The sequence below is a fragment of the Pantherophis guttatus genome, chromosome 6 (assembly GCF_059756535.1).
Source record: "Pantherophis guttatus breed Tessera chromosome 6, ASM5975653v1, whole genome shotgun sequence".
In the NCBI taxonomy this organism is placed as follows: domain Eukaryota; kingdom Metazoa; phylum Chordata; class Lepidosauria; order Squamata; family Colubridae; genus Pantherophis; species Pantherophis guttatus.
Genome location: NC_142068.1, coordinates 48,425,771 through 48,442,279, shown reverse-complemented (window position 1 = coordinate 48,442,279; position 16,509 = coordinate 48,425,771). Strand labels below are relative to the sequence as shown.

At 35.1% G+C, this 16,509-nt stretch overlaps 1 protein-coding gene across 4 annotated transcripts in view; it reads left to right on the top strand.

Moving 5' to 3' along the window:
* Positions 1-16,509, top strand: part of SH3PXD2A (SH3 and PX domains 2A) — a 108,452-nt gene that overhangs the window by 21,144 nt on the left and 70,799 nt on the right. For 2 of the 4 annotated variants that reach the window (XM_034440017.3, XM_087872850.1), the window contains one exon: positions 11,065-11,196. In XM_034440017.3, the coding sequence (XP_034295908.2) occupies positions 11,065-11,196 (132 nt within the window). Of the gene's footprint in view, positions 1-10,469; positions 10,808-11,064; positions 11,197-16,509 lie in introns of those variants that run through there. The other 2 variants (XM_034440020.3, XM_034440019.3) reach the window with 2 other exon arrangements.

Genomic DNA, 16,509 nt, shown 5'->3' with positions numbered 1-16,509 from the left:
CCAGCCAGTCATTAGGCAGAGAACCAGTTGTTAAAAACACCGGGAACCACAAAATCCTTTTGACATCTCTCTCTCTCCCCTCTCTCCCCCGCCCCCTTCTCTCTCTGTATCTCTCTCTCCCCCTCTCTCTGAATCTCCCTGTTTCTGCCCTGGTCGTTTCTCCATATCCCACCATTGCCCTTACTTTCTAAGGCCAGGCGAGGAGTGACTGTGATGGGAGGGCGAGGGATGGGGCCAGCCAGTGGTGGGATCACCTGATAGGGAGCCACAGCAGAGGTTTACCCCTGCCTTAGCAAGAAAGACACACCGCCAAAGCCCAGATCAGATCAAGGGATCAATTAGAGTAACTGTTGGGAGTATATTTCACACTGACTAGGCCAGAGGTTGGTCTTTGCATCATAGAACTGTTCCATGCAATCCTGGTTATTCTTTAAAAATAATTGTTTTACTGAAGATCCAACTGCTTAGTTGTCTCAAACATCTGGCCATCTGTCTATTGTTTTTATTGAAGAGCAGTAAGTTTTTATCTTCTTGTTTAAAAGTTTTAATAAAAAAAGACGTCTTCATTGCTTTATCCATATGGCCAAGGAACTTTTTCCTTATTAGTTCATTTCACATTTATTTAAATTAATCTGTATTTGGCTTTTTGTTTATTTACTAAATTGATTTGCCACTCATCTTGCTTCAAAGTGACTGTAAGTCACTTTAAAAGCATTAAAATTATAAAAGATAAATATTTATAAAACAATAAAAATGGAAAGTACAATCAAAAATAGAATTATAGTTTTAAAATGGTGGGAGCAGGATACACGGGGGGCAGGGATTGCCTCTTAATTCATCAACCACCTCCAGTGTGATGGTTCCCCATTGGGGGCCCAAGCTATCTGGCAGAGTCAGGTCTTCAGGCCCCTTACAGAAGGTCAGAATCTCACCTCAGGATTAAGATGTTCCAAAAAGTAGGGGCCATAGAAAAGAAGGCCCTTCTCCTGAACCCTGCCAGCTGGAATTCCTTGACTTATGGAGCCCGCAATATGTCTCCTCTGCCGTCACAGGTGGGGCAGGTAGAATGAGACAGTTCCTCAAGTAGCCTGGACTGTAAGGCCCTAATGCAGAGCTTTAAAGGTAATAATCAACATATTGAATTACAACCAGAAGCAAACTAGCAGCCAGTGCAGATTGTGGATCAGTTGTGTAATATGGCGATCTTAGGGGTCCCAAGAACTGTCCACCCCACTCTGCACCAGTTTTAAATGACCATTCACCTAGCCAAAATAGATGCTTCTGAAACTCTTCACAATCATTTTTTATTTTCAGCATTCTGTCCTTTACAAACTTGGCTAACTAACTGTTTATCTTTAAATCAATGTAATTTATAAATGAGTCAAAAAGCACCAATTCCAAAACAGAGGTTGAAAGGATTCTATTTCTTACTTCCTTGTATTGGGAAGTTTACCCCTTAATTCTTACACTTTGTTTCCACTTTTAATAACACACACAATTTGTAACCTATTTTATACCTTTTCTCTATGCAGTCATGAGGAGACATCTATAAAACTTAAATCAAAGATTCACAGACTAAGATACTGATATTATTCCTCTCAAATCTGCAGAAGCTTAACTAAAATTCTTTTTTGGTTCTGTTCAATTTTACTTGGCCAGATGTTTGAGACAACTAACTTTAAGTAGTTGGATCTTCAGCAAAAATCCATATATGTCCATAAAAACTCTTTTATTTTATTTTCCAAGAAAAATATATCAGCTTTATTCTTCTTCTACCCTTAATGTTGATAGATCATAATTGGTTCTTTATGCCATTTTTTCATCTTATGTTCTCCCTACTTTCCGATATATAGCTTTATAGCACACATTGGATTAATGTGGTGAACAATAAGACCTAAACTGGTCCATATAAAATTGAGTATGTTTATTTAACATAGAGACATTGAATACATCTGCATTGTCCAAAAGATATAATATTGATTCCTCCCCCCCCCCCGCACCACACCACTAGATTGCATTCTAAAATATGGCAGATTTATATTTTTGTAGTACTGTGTACAAATAATGAAGGATGTATGTGGATATACAGTACTTGGAACGGTAAGACTGTATTATGTATAATTGTATAGTTTATTGAATAGCCCGGAGGCCTTTTCAAACAAAACAGAAAAGAAAAAGGGAAAAAGATAAAACAGTTACAAAAATAGCAATCTAAAAATATATGATAGATGACATTAAAATTTTACCATATCAAATTTCAATAGCTAAGTTGCCAAGACTAGAAGACTAGATAACCCAAATAGGATAGCTCCTCTCTAACTGAGCTCATCTTTCTTACAATCGATAAAATTTTCCTTGATATAACTGGCTCGTATTGCCGTCAACCTTTTAAGGTATCGAGTGATCGCTCTTACCAGGGGAGGAGAGTCAGCCCTCAACAGAAATGCTAATTTTTGGCTTATAACTATATTATGTATGCATTGAAGAATCTCTTGCTTTCTTCTACATTATTCAAAATTAATATATAGACATATAGGCATATGTGGAAGTGAGGTGCAACTTGTAAAAAGCAATTTTTGGCTTTTAAATTTGAATTCTGGCTCTATTACTGTTTTCTTCTGTAATACTAATGTATGAGAAGGTGGAAATATTGATTAGCAAATACTGTTCCTTTGTATGTATCCTCTGTACTTTTGTGTTATGTATTTCCTTGTCTGCAGTTGGCCAAATAGTGAAGCATTTGTAGAGAAGAATACAGTAAATAACTCAACCTAGGATTAAACATGCTTCAAATGGACCAATATTTGTGGATTCTGTAAAAACTATTGAGGAGGTGTGTAGCTGCCAAACTGCATAATTTTGCTCTTGATTTAACCAAAGAGGGAATACCTGGTCTAATTGTTTTATTCTTTTTAACTTCTGCAAGCCAAACTGATACTTTATAGAAATGTCTTTTGAGTTTCCTTCCTTTAAAAGATCAAGCTCTCTCTTGGCTATACAGCTAAAGAATCTACAATTGTTATAGCCAGTTGAAATGGATCAAATGGCAAAGTACTTAGGTGCTTTTCAATTGTTGGAGAACTTTTGTCTGGCAGTTTCTTGGATAACTTCCAAATGGTTTCACAAATCTGTATGTGGAATGCTGCTGCCTTTTTTTAAAAAAAAAAAAACTTGCAATGCAGTTGATTGGATTCTGTAGAGTTTGAGCCAATTTTCCACAAAATTGAGGTGGTTGGGGAAAGACGTCTGACTTCACCCTTTCCTCTGTCTCAACTTTGTCTTGGCTGGATTATTTTTTAAGATTAGCAAACGTACTGTAAAAGATCAGTCTGCTAGTGGCTGTTGTTCTAGCAAATTGTGTCCATGAATAGATTTTATTTGAAGATATGTACAGAAGGCAGACCAGATGTTGCATGAACAGAGAATATCAAAACTATCTGCAAAACCAGAATCTGTGCAAAGAATGCAAAAGAGATACTTTGGTCATATGGAAGTGCAAATGAAGGAGCTCTCTTTGAAGCATTAAAACAGCCATGTCTTTAGGACACTTGAAGAGTGCTTTAGAAAATCTCTATATGTAAATGCAGGGACAATTTCTTTGCTTTGTTGGTAATCCCAGTAGGAAGCATGGTTTATGCATGCACATGAACAGACAATCAAAGGTACCCTTCAGTGCAGCTGCATAAGACTTGCAAAGTATGTAGTTGCTTTCAAACAAGATTCACTTTATGATGCAATTCTTTTCAATGCTAGAAACAGCTGTAATAGATAGCTATTAATATTTAACCATGGACTTGAGGCATTGCTGTTACTAAGTTGGAGTCTCAATTGATGTATTTATTGCAGCTTAGAGTTCTGTTCATAAATGAGGCTGTGGAAATCAGACGTAAGATTGGTGGATATCAATATGCAGAAGGGCTAGATCCTGTGCCCACTGTAAATGCGATTCTGTCAAAAAATTTATTTATTTATTTATTTATTTATTTATTTATTTATTTATTTATTTATTTATTATTCAAACTTCTATACCGCCCTTCTCCTTTCGGACTCAGAGCGGTGAACATTACAATTAAAAATAGATTTAAAATAATTAAATAAATTTGGCCCGTAATTTAAAACTTGTCAATTTAAAATCCGTATCAAAATTTTAAAACCAACCCTAAAATGTGAAACCTTTGAAATCAGAAAAATATGGTGGTGTGCTTGACTTTTTTTCAAACTACAGTTAAAGCTGGTTACAGTTCAGGATTCAGAGACTACAGCAAGCCAACAAGTTAAAAACAAAGCAAAATGAACAGAAAATAAAAGTAAGGGTGGGGTGGGGGCGGTGAGAAGCAAGGTGAGAAAAGATGCACTGTTAGCAGAGAACATTTGGATCCAGAATAAGCATGCATATTCTTTGTCATTTGGACACTCAACTATCCAATAATATCCAATAAAAAGAAATTTTAACAAAATAAAAGCAAGGCAAATATTAGAAAGAAAATCAGAAAGAAATAGCGAATGAAACATTAAAAAGGAAAAAAGAAAAAGATTATGTAGAAGCGGCATCCAATCTTTTTGACAGCGGTTATAAATGCATTTATAGTTTAATCTTTTCTAAGGTTACATCATAATTTATTTCTTTCATAAGCTACCCTTTCTAATCTTCAAGCCCATAAATCACAAGTTCATCTTTCTCTGCTTTCAGCCAAAAGTCCATAAGGAGTTTCCAGTCACTGATAAATGTAATTGTTGGTCTTTAATCAAGTTAATTTTGCCATCTCTGCCAATTCAGTCATATTCACCAACCATTCCTCTATTGTGGGTATTTCAAAATATTTCCATTTTTGCACATATAATAGTGTTGCAACAGTAAACGTTTATGAGAACTATCTTCCTTGGCTCTTTTCTAATTGATTGTCCATTAATCCCAGCAAAATTTCTGATTTCAGTTGAATGTTGATCTGTAAAATTCTTTGTATCGTTCTATGTATTTGAACCCAGAAATTTCTGGCTTTTTTACAAGTATATTAGGCATGATAAAATGAACCGTTCATGATATGCACATTTCCAGCATAAATTTGAAGTACTTTATACATTCTGGACAACTTCTCTGAATTCATCACTTTGTGAAAATCATCCAAATATCATAAACACTGTTTGGATTCTCTTTTAAGGTCTAATGTAAATTTCAGTCCACTCAACCATATATTTTCACACTGTGTTGTCAGTATATTGTATCTAAAGTTCTTATCCCATTTTATTACATTCTTTCATTTGTTCTTCCACTTCAAATTGCAATAAAAGTTTATGCATTTTAGCAATTATGTTTGCATGTAGTCAAATTCTGTCTCCTGTTGCTCAATTCCAAATATCCTATTATCTATCTTAAATCTTTGTCTTAACTATGCCCAAACCGTTGAAAAGTAAACCCCTCAGACCACATTAATAGATTTCAGAATTTGGAAAAATGGATGGAAAAAGTGATGGAAATGGCAAAGCTAACTGTTTTAATTAGAGAGAAAAAACTTTTCTAGTTTGTTTCTACTTGGAAACCGCTTTTGGACTTTATGCTCAAAACAGAAAAGATATATGAACATTCGATCTTAGGTTTGATGATTAGATTAACTTGGTTGTTATAAAAATGGTTCGTATATATCAGTAATGTAAAGCAAACAGTTGACGTTGTAACTGTACCTTGTATTTTATTGCACTGAAAATAGAAGACTGTTTTTTTTTTATTTTTCTTTCTATCTTACACTTCTTTCTCCTGTCCTTCTGATCTTTATTTTATTTGTATTGTATATGACAATAAATTCAAAAACTAAATCCCGTTGCAAGCAATTGCTCTTTTGACTTCATCTTATATTCCCCATTTTTCTATTCGAATGACTGTTGAAAAGTTAACCATTTTTCTTTACTTACTGTTTCCTTCCTATAAAATATATCTTGCTCCAAGAGCCATAAAGGTATTTTCAGGCAAGTCTGGCTTTATACCTGTTCCATAGTCTTGATATAGCATTTCTAATATAATGATTCTGAAAATCTTTATGCACCTTACTTAACTTTATTGTACCATAGAAAATCATGCCATCTGAACCTCAGATCCATGCTCTTCTAATTCTAAAATTCTCTTATTTTTCACAGAAATTTTTCAATGTCAGTTGTAATTTCTCCCATATTAATGGGAGAAATTGATTTCATTCCATGTCTTAACATAATTATTCTCATACAATATATAATTAAATTTTGTCATAGTAATACATAAGTATTTCATTTTTTTCACAACCTTAAAACCAATTTATATTAATTCTTTTTTATTTTCATATTGCTAACACCTTCACTTTTTGATTATTAATTTTAAAACCAGCTAACAGCACACAATCTTTTAGTTTTTCCATGAATATCTTTATTACTTCCAAAGTTACCATTATCATTATTGCCTTTAATATTACATTTCTACAAGCAGAAAACAACCTCATTTTTGTAGGTTACCCTAGAAGTGTTTCTTGGCTAATGAATAGGACAAAAATTCTTTAAATAAATAACCCCCCTCCCTTTACCATTAATATAATGGGAGAATTCTGGAGTCACAATGTTTCCTGATGATCTGTCCCTAAGTGTCCGAAGGAACACTGCTGGCATTTAGTAAATAGATGAGTGTTTATGATGTTTGAATGAGTGTGTGGAATAAGTTACTGTTTTAAAAACCTTTCCATTTATTTTTCCTCAAATTAACCTAAGAGGTTAATTTGCAACATTAACCTCTTAAAAGAGTGAACCAGTTAGACAGGTTTTTTTCGTTAGACAACAATATGACTTAGGGAACACTGGCTGAAAAGATAGCTGTTCTCCTTTTTGAGATTACTTGAAAGATATTTTTCAATTTCTTTGATGTAATTAATGATGGTAGGAAGTCTTTTATTTTGTAATAATTAAATTGCAATTTAATGTCCCCATTATGAGTTGTAGTGGCACAGTGGTTAGAATGAAGTACTGCATACTTCTGCTGAATGCCGGCTGCCTGCAATTTGGTAGTTCAAATCTCACCAGGCTCAAGGTTGACTCAGCCTTCCATTCTTCCGAGGTGGGTAAAATGAGGACCCAGATTGTTGCAATATTCTGACTCTGTAAACCGCTTAGAGAGGGCTGTAAAGCACTGTAAATACCCTATATACGTCTAAATGCAATTGCTATTGCTATTTCAAATATTTCTGAGTACCTTCTATTTTGAAGATAAATTATTCCTACCTTTGTAAAAAATAGTCCAGTATAATAGTCCAAAATTTCTTTTTTACATTTGCATTTTTTAAACATAAATCTGTATCTTTGATACTCTTGCTTAAGAAAGATGAGTATTTTTTTTAAAAAAAATTGATTTATATGCCGCCCTTCTCCAGAGACTCAGGGAGGCTTAAAATGCGTTAAGCATTAGCCTTCATACTTTTGTATATTTATACAAAGTCAGCTTATTGCCCCCACAAACTGGGTCCTCATTTTACCTACCTTAGAAAGGATGGAAGGCTGAGTCAACCTTGAGCCTGGTGAGATTCGAACTTACAGTAATTGCAGACAGCTGATGTTAATCACAATGCTTTTAGTCTGCTGAGCCACCAGGTATTTAGTACAGATAAGTTTAAATATTTATCAATATTTAGTTATGTTTGGAATACATGGTCATAATAAATGGACTACTCTATCTTGTTCCTAGTCACAGGTTCTGTCAAAGCCATTTCTACTTCTCATGTTGATTCCTTGACTATGTTGTACATTTGTAATAGTCAAACTCTATATAGTTTTGAGATTGATCATATAGTTCAGCTATCCTTTGTGTGCACATTCTAACTTATACTGGTTTTTTTTTAACAGAATATGTAATGCAGTCCAAATACCATATAATTTCTTAGATATTCTCACAATTGTTTAAAAAGTGTTAGAGGAGTTTTGAAAAAATATATATTTATTATGACTATAGTATACTTCAACCTTTAACTAGCTCTTGACAATTACTAGTTACAAGAAACTTGGCAGGACTAGTTCCTGTAGTTCTGTTGGTAAGGTTTTTTTTGGAAGTGGTTTGCTATTACCTGCTTTCTATGGCGCAAGAGAAAGTGACTGGCCCAAAAGCCCCCAGCTGTCTTTGTACCTAAAACAGGATTAGAATTCATGGTCTCCTAGTTTTAGACTGATGCCTTAATGTGGCTTTCAATACAGACACCATACTAAGCCATAATAAGGGTGTACTTTGATTAGTGTATTATTTGAATCCAAGCATTGCCTCAGGTTTATTGTATTTATTGTGTTTATTATATCATGTTATATCAATCCAATGTATCATGTCACATTAAATAATGTGATTAAAACAATATGTGAAGCCAGCCATTTTTTAAAAATGGTTGTTCATGAGCTGATGTTCATCAGAGACATCCTGGTGGCAGGTAAGCCCATTTACATAGAATGACTTTTAAGTATCCCTGAGGTTGTTGATGACATTATTAGGCATAGAAGGTATAGAAGAGAGTTGACATTTGAGTGTTATGGACAGTCTTTGTTTATATGTTGCATGTTTGTGGCTGTCTTGGGCTGTGAAAGTTGTGAAAAGGAAGCATTGCTGGCCACGTTGGGCTATAGTACAGTTATAGTTTTCTTGAATGGTTTTAGATAAGAGCTGTTTGCAGCATAGTAATAAACACTGAGTGTCAAGGTTTTTTTTAATGTAAGTCCTATAATAAATTCTTCCTAAGTGGCTGTCTGGCTTTGCGCATACTTTTTTCACTACAATTCCACCCAAGGAATTTTTTAATTAGAAGAAAAAGCATCTGTTAGGGCATCGGGTGACAGATTATTTTCCCTTAAAAGCCTTTTAATATCCCTTAATAATCAGAGATAGAGTGCTTCATAGGAATGATGATAGATTTCTGGTTAGTACCAAAGGGATGATAATTCCCTACCCCAAAATACTTGAAAAGTCCATATCAAATACTTTATACTCTCTGTGTTTGGCATTGAAAGAACTCTGAAGAATTCAAAATATAGGGTTTGTAAGATAACTAAAGAACTGGTTTCATTTTTGCTGTCGTGATACTTTAAATAAAAAATCTAAAAAAAATAACACCAAGTTCCAAATGCAGGAATATTGATTATAAAACAGGATATGCTTGCTTGTTGGAATGCTACCTTAGATAATGCAAGTGATCCTTGACATACGACCACAATTGAGCCCAAAATTTATGTTGCTAAGCGAGATCTTTGTTAAGTAAGTTTTGTCCCATTTTACAAACTTTCTCACCATCGTTAAGTGGAATCATTACAGTTATTACATTAATAACAGGGTTGTTGTTAGTGAATCTGGCTTCTCCATTGATTTTGCTCATCAGAAGGCCACAAAATCTGATTACATGACCCGGGGACACTGCAACTGTCATATATATGATCCAGTTGCCAATCATCTGAATTTTGGTCCCGTGATGATGGGGATGCTGCAACAGTCATAAGTTTGAAAAACAGTCACAACTCACTTTTTTAGTGCTATTGTAATTTTGAATAACTATTTGAAATAAACTGTTGTAAGTTGAGGACTACCTGTAATATAAATATGGTCATGTGTTCCACCCTTGCAAGTGGAAAAAAACTAAATACAGAAGCATGGCTTTGAAGATGTAGACAAGAATACACAGGGACAAAAGGATGCCATTGTGCTGTAGGAATTTAGGGAGGGGGGTTGATATGCACAATTAGATTCATATAATATGTTAGTAAACATCTCTCAAACTTTAAGGAGTTCAAGTTTTTTTGAGAGAAATTCTTGGCTTCTTTTGGGGTTTTCAGTCTTTTGTTCCTAAGTATGCTTATTCCTAAATATGCCTGTATGCTGTGAAGTGGGGTAAGAGTTCAAAAAGAGAAAAAATATTACTGGTTTAAAAAAAATGCTTTTGTAGCACATATTTCTTCCTTGCCGGCGCCAAAGGGCAGTGTATAAGAGTCGATTTTCCTGTGGGTGTTCAGAAGTGGGCGGGCTAAGCCCTTGTTTATGTTCTGAGTGACTGATGAGCAAAGGGCACGCATGTTTCTGCTGCAAGTTGCTGTGGAAAGCAATTTTAAAAAACAAAAACTGACCATAGTAGCAGAATAAGTTTATTATTTCTGTTTCATATAATCAACTTGGAGAAAATGTAGCAAAAATGGTGCATAATAAAATAATAAAGCAAAGAGAGGGAGACTTAGGAATCTGAGGAGGTGGTAGAAAAATATGGGAGCAGGTTTTGCCAGCACTTTGCAGTGCTAGAGTTGTAGCAAGAGATTTGCTATGCAGTTTACTTTAAAGGGACACTTCTTTTGAGTTGTGTTTAGAAGAAGGTGAACAGTGGAGCAGGAGGGGGGCTGTGTAAGCAGGATTCTGTGCTATAACTCTTCTGTTTCAAGTAAACAGACCATTGCACCCTCCCCTCTTCCCTTCCTCCATTCCCTCCTCCCTTTTTCAACATTGCTCATGTGTTTTCTATTTAAGGGCTGCAGCGAGAGGCAAATATGATTGGCGTCCACAACCCTCTTTTGCCTGTCTCAAGCCTGTAAAAAGCAAGCAGGAGCTCTGTCTATAAGGGGAAGAAATTGCGAACTAGACTGTTCTGTTTTTTTTATCCCATTTTATCGGAGCAGCCCTGGCTTTCCTTTTTTTTCGCCCTTTTATGTTGGCTGTGATTGGGATGGATTTTTCTCTCTGAATAGGAATGAGTATGGTGTGGAACCATGTTGGAAAGAGGTTTATTTTCAAACTCCATCCTGCATTTTAATGTCTGCATTATGCTGTTGTGTTAAACACTTGAGTGTGGGTCTTTGTTTTGTTTTGTTTTTTGTCTCTTCCTCAGTCATTCTCCAATGTTCCTCTGTTCTGTTGAGCTGTGGGCCAGAGGAAACTACTCCTTTATGGCCAGCCATTTGGGGATACGCTGTGAGCCACAGTTGTGTTCTGATTGGCTTGGCCTTGGTGACAAGTCAGCCTATCCTGAGTCGGATGGACAGAGGTGATTTTTCAAGGAGCCATGGCTGGAAGCTGGCTCACAGCTTGCTTTTTCCCTTCTCCAGGTGCTGACGCTAGCTCTGAACCTATGATCCTGGAGCAGTATGTGGTGGTATCTAACTATGAGAAACAGGAGAACTCGGAGATCAGCCTGCAGGCCGGCGAAGTGGTGGATGTAATAGAGAAGAATGAAAGTGGTAAGATGTTACTTTTTTGAAAATTCATATTTCTCTTTCTTAACCCTCTCTATTCTCCACAGCCTCATCAGTCTTCCTGAATTTTTCTGCATTGCATGTAGATTTCTCTCTCCTGCACCATTTGATTTGGGCTAGGGCCAGATTTTCTATTCTAACAACCTCTCCTCGGCTTTTCCTTAATTACTCAATGTACTTTAATGGAAAACTTTGGGGATGTGGGGAAGAAGAGAATCCATAATGTATGTAATGTATCTATTAGTATTATATAGTTGCTCTACTGGAGAAAATGTCACTATTTCCATTTCTTCCCACTGTTTTGAAAGATTTATTGTATGAGCTGCTTTAGAACAATTGACTCTAGGGGTAAAAATTTTTCATGGTAACTCCACCTTTGTCAGTCACAGAACAGGGGGAAAGGTGGACTGTTATAGATTATATGGCATGAAAGATTTAAAATACATTTTAAGAGCTGTGTATTGTGACATTTTTAATGTAATTCATAGTAAAGTAGTACATGTATGCTGTATGCTAATTAGCAAAGAGCAATTGATCTTCATTGAAGAATTATTTATGTTGGAATGAAATGAAAAAGCAACAAAGTATTGTTTAGCAGTGATAGGAATTGCAGGTCAAACATCTGGACAGCATCAGGTTGGGGAAGACTGATCTTTAATGTTAAATACAATTCAAATTGAAACATTTTAACAAGAGACAGGTCTGATTAGAGCACCTCCTTCTACTCTGTGATGAATAATGTATCTTTTGTTTTATGTACACTGAGAGTGTATGCACCAAGACATATTCCTTGTGTATCCAATCACACTTGGCCAATAAAGAATTCTATTCTATTCTATAATATCTGATCACAGTTCAAAATAGATAAAACATATAGATATAGATTTGGGGGTTGGGTATGTGTATAGATTTGTTTTCCATTTGGCTTTTGCCACATGGGGTTGGATCCTTTTATGAAACAATTTAAAATCATCTAGGTAAACTACAATTATCTTTCTAAATTGGAATATGTTTATATTGTAGATTGATTGAAGGTGCTGTCCTATATTCTGTGGATTCAGCTTAAGTTTCATATAAAGAAACAGTATTGTAATACTTAAGAAATCTACATACTGAAAAGACTTAAATCAACTGTACATGAATGTCAATAATTCTACCATTTACTTATGGAAGAAATACAAAAACTGAGGTGGTTATGGAACGTCTGGTAAATTGCATTTTCACTGATCCAAATATTCTATATCATCCTTTGAGAATCCTTTACTATGGACAAAAAGTTCATGAACCCCTTATTTCTGTAGTGTTCATTGGATGATATGACGTAAATGCAGACACACTGGATAGCCTTATGCATCTTCTTCCATGAGTTACTGTGAAAGGCTAAATGAGACTGTCAGCTGAATATGTAACTTTCAGGGGTAAGAAAAGAAATAGGGCTATGGCTTCTGAGGTGCCCCTTGTTCAGGAGTATAGCATGGAATGATAGATTCACATAGAATATTTCTCAACTGGAATTCTTGTCAAGAGTATGGAATGCTGTGAAATAGAAATAAATAATTATTTAAATTAATTTTTTTGGACGGCTATATTCAGGAATAAAACATGGCTCCAATTACTGCTTGTGAATCACAAGAAAAGCAAGAGAAAACATAGAAATTCTTTAAATGCATATAATTAAGGTTCCAATTGAAGGACAGGGAGCCAGGTGAGTGGGTGAGACAGTAATTTGAAAGAGAATAATGTGATATACATGGAAGGACTCATGATGAAGAGCAGATGAAGAATATATCCAGGAAAACAACAGGCATTCCATTAGAATGGACATCTGGCAGCCAACTGGGCATTTGCAGAAACTTCCTTGTCTTTTTCTCTTCTTCCTGTATTGATTATTTACCTTCAGACATAACAAGAATTGGGAGGTCCAGAATAACACAAACTGAGTTTTGAACCTTAGCCGTTCAGAACCACACTTTTAAAAATAATTTGGAACATGAAATAATATTATGAAAAAATATAGAGTTGGAATTTTATTTTCCTTTGATTTGGGAGCAATGATTCAACATTTTTGGTAACTGTATTAAGCCAAACAAAGGCTTACATGCCAATTTTTATTGTTTGCTTCTAGGAGATTTGCTACTAAATTCTAGAGGCATATACACATACCTGGCTTTTGAAAGCAGTGTAATTTCCTATGTAATTTCCCATAAATCAATAGATTTACTACTACTGTTGCTGAAACATATATGATTACTTGTAAGTTCCTTATGGGAGATAAGAATAGGTATAAATCTTTTCTGTACTTATAGGTTTCTTATATGATCTTTTCTTAGACTAAAATAAATTAAATATCATCAAACAGTTATTTAAGTACTTCTGTTGCATCTTTTATAGTTTGCTTTATCTTTTGTGGAACATTTTTGGGGAAGAGTACATACTAGTTCTGTGCTTTTGCTTAAAAGACAAAGAAAATAAGTTTGAGGGTATTCATGGTGCTTTTTGTTGTTGTGGCTGCTTTAGAGTTGATAATATACATCTATGAGATGTATAGCCAATGAGTGACATTTGTATGATTCTGCTTTGCAGTCTAATGTATAATTTTTTAATTTAAAACTTTTATACTTCAGTCTGAAATCAAAGAAACTCCCATTGTGTCTACATCCCCTTTCCTAAACAATAGGGTCTTGCCCTCAGATTTACAAAATAAAAGACATAAGGGGTTAGGAATTAATTAAGGCAATATGACAAATTTCTTGAGATTGAGGGTTTGCTTTAATTTTTGAAATAAAACTTCTTTCCAATTACATGCAAGTTTGAACTCTGTCTGGGCTAGTCTGTTTCTCCCCCTATTTTTCATTTCATTCCATTCTTGAGATTAAACTGAAATTGTTTCTATTTCCTTTGCTTAGAGAAAAAGCTGAAAAACTCCTCTGGTTGCAATTGGGAAAAAGAGAGTTTGCTATTAAGACAAGGGAGGTGTCAGCTTACTGAACTGTGTCTCCTCTCTATTCAGGGCAATATGGTTTCTCAAAAACTACATCTGGAGGATAGTTGCAGAGACAAATGAGTGGAGAGCTTTTTACACTGAATATCATTTGAAAAGCTCCTTTTTAATCCTTAAATGTTTTTTAGAACATTTCTACTTTGCTGCCAAAGTAGTTTCCCCTACTTCGCTGCCTTTTCATTATATACAGTTGAAACTTTTAAAGGAAAAGTTGGGAATAAATCAGTGACTTTGCCAAATCTGCACTGGATCTACACTGAAATGATAAAGTTATGAAATAATTTATAATAAAAAAATACTAACATAATCTTGGGGGGGGGCTCTGAATGGTTTCTTCAGAAAATCTCCAACTGGGATTTTCTCTTGATGCAATAAAAGCACATTTGGATTGGTAGTTTTTTCTAGTAGCCAAATCATTGTTTTCCTTAAAATATACTGTAATAAGAGTAAATAAATTTATTAACTCAAAGGTAGGTCAATCCGACTTTGACAGGTTTTTGCATGAAACGAGAAGGGAGGGGAGACAAGAGGAGAGGAGAGGACTGTAGGTTTCAATTTTTCATTCCTCTCCCACCCCAATTTGAGAATGGTTTATGATAAGAGCCTTGGTGATGCAGTGGACTAAAGTGCTGTTAAGAAGCACTTAGCTGCCAGCTGCCTGCAATTACTCCGAGTTCAAATATCACCAGGCTCAAGGTTGACTCAGCCTTCCCTCCTTCCGAGGTAGGTAAAATGAGGACCCGGATTGTGGGGGCAATAAGCTGACTTTGTATAAAAAAGAACACCGCTTGGGGGGGGGGGTGCGAAAGCCCTACTAAGCAGGTATATACAAAAGTATGAAGGCTATTGCTTAACACATTGTAAGCCGCCCTGAATCTTTGGAGAAGGGGGCATATAAATTGAGCCAACAAATAAATAAATAAATAAATAATTTTTTACATTGTACTTATTCATTCTTTGTGTGTATGCCTTTGAGTCATTGGTGGCTCCTAGTGACTGCCTGGACATGTCTCTGTAGTTTTCTTGGCCAAATTTCAGAAGTGGCTTGCCCATTGTTTGCTTCTTAGGGCAGAAACAGAGTGACTGGCCCAAGATCATCCAGTTGTCTTTGTTCCTAAGGTGGTACTGAAATTTTTGGTCTTCTATTTTCTAGCCAGGTGCCTTAACCACTATATCAAACTGGCTCCTACTGAAATATTAATTAAACTAATATATATTTGCATGTTTTGATTTATTGTTAGAAAGATCCACCAATATTGTATTTATTTTTTCAGTTTAACAAGTAGACATACCAACACTAAACAGAACTCAGTCTCTATTTGTGTCACTGTTGCTAGGCTTAAAGCACCTTGATAAATGGACATATGCTTATTTAATATGAGCTGTCTCCTTTTACCAATATTTACTAATGGAAAAAATAGGCTTCCTTTCCAATGACCCTTTTGTCATGGGTGTCCATAACTATTTTTTAAAATATCATTTATTCTTCTGGGAGCACCTCATTCCTGTAATAAATTCCATAAATTAGCTGATGATAGATACTGCTGACTCCTTAAATCAGAATTTTAATGATTTTTTAAAATTTTTGTATCCGTTTTACTGTGTATAATTTATCTTATGCATACCTAATGTCTTGTGAATCTGCAGTGAATACAAAACCTTTAAGCTGAAGTTCTAACATGCCTAAACTTTTCTTATATTTGTAAAATTGTGATTGATGTATTTGTGTAATGCACACTTGGCCTAGCTGAAATGTAATGATTGCAATATAAAATTGGTAGTGATTTTTCTGCCTTATTGTTCAAGCTTCCCACGTAGTTGAAACCTATATGGTTAGAATGTTGATATTTCAGACTAACTTTTGGAAAGATTAGGCCACCTGTGTGTTTTCTCTTTTGATTGCTTTTTTCCCCTGGCAGAAGGGATTTCCAATAGGATAAATTTCATTTGGAACCAATTGCTAAATCTCATCTCACATCTTTTCCCGCTGAGATTAGATGGAGGACATTCCAATAGATCAATGTGCAAAGATGCCTTATAGTGTGTCAAAGGACTTGCTTTTTTACGAATCTTTACATGCACATTGAGAATAGGCAATACAAATTAGCTCTTTAGTTTCTTTGCAAGGTATTATTTCTCTGTCATATTAGTACAAACAGAGAAAGAGAGAGAGAGCTGGATGTGATAAGGGTGATTCCAGTTATGTCTTAAACCACATAACAGTGACTGATGCATTAGCAAATATTTCAACAAAAAAATTTTCTGTAGATATTCTTCTCTGTTAAGTAGAAAAGGGG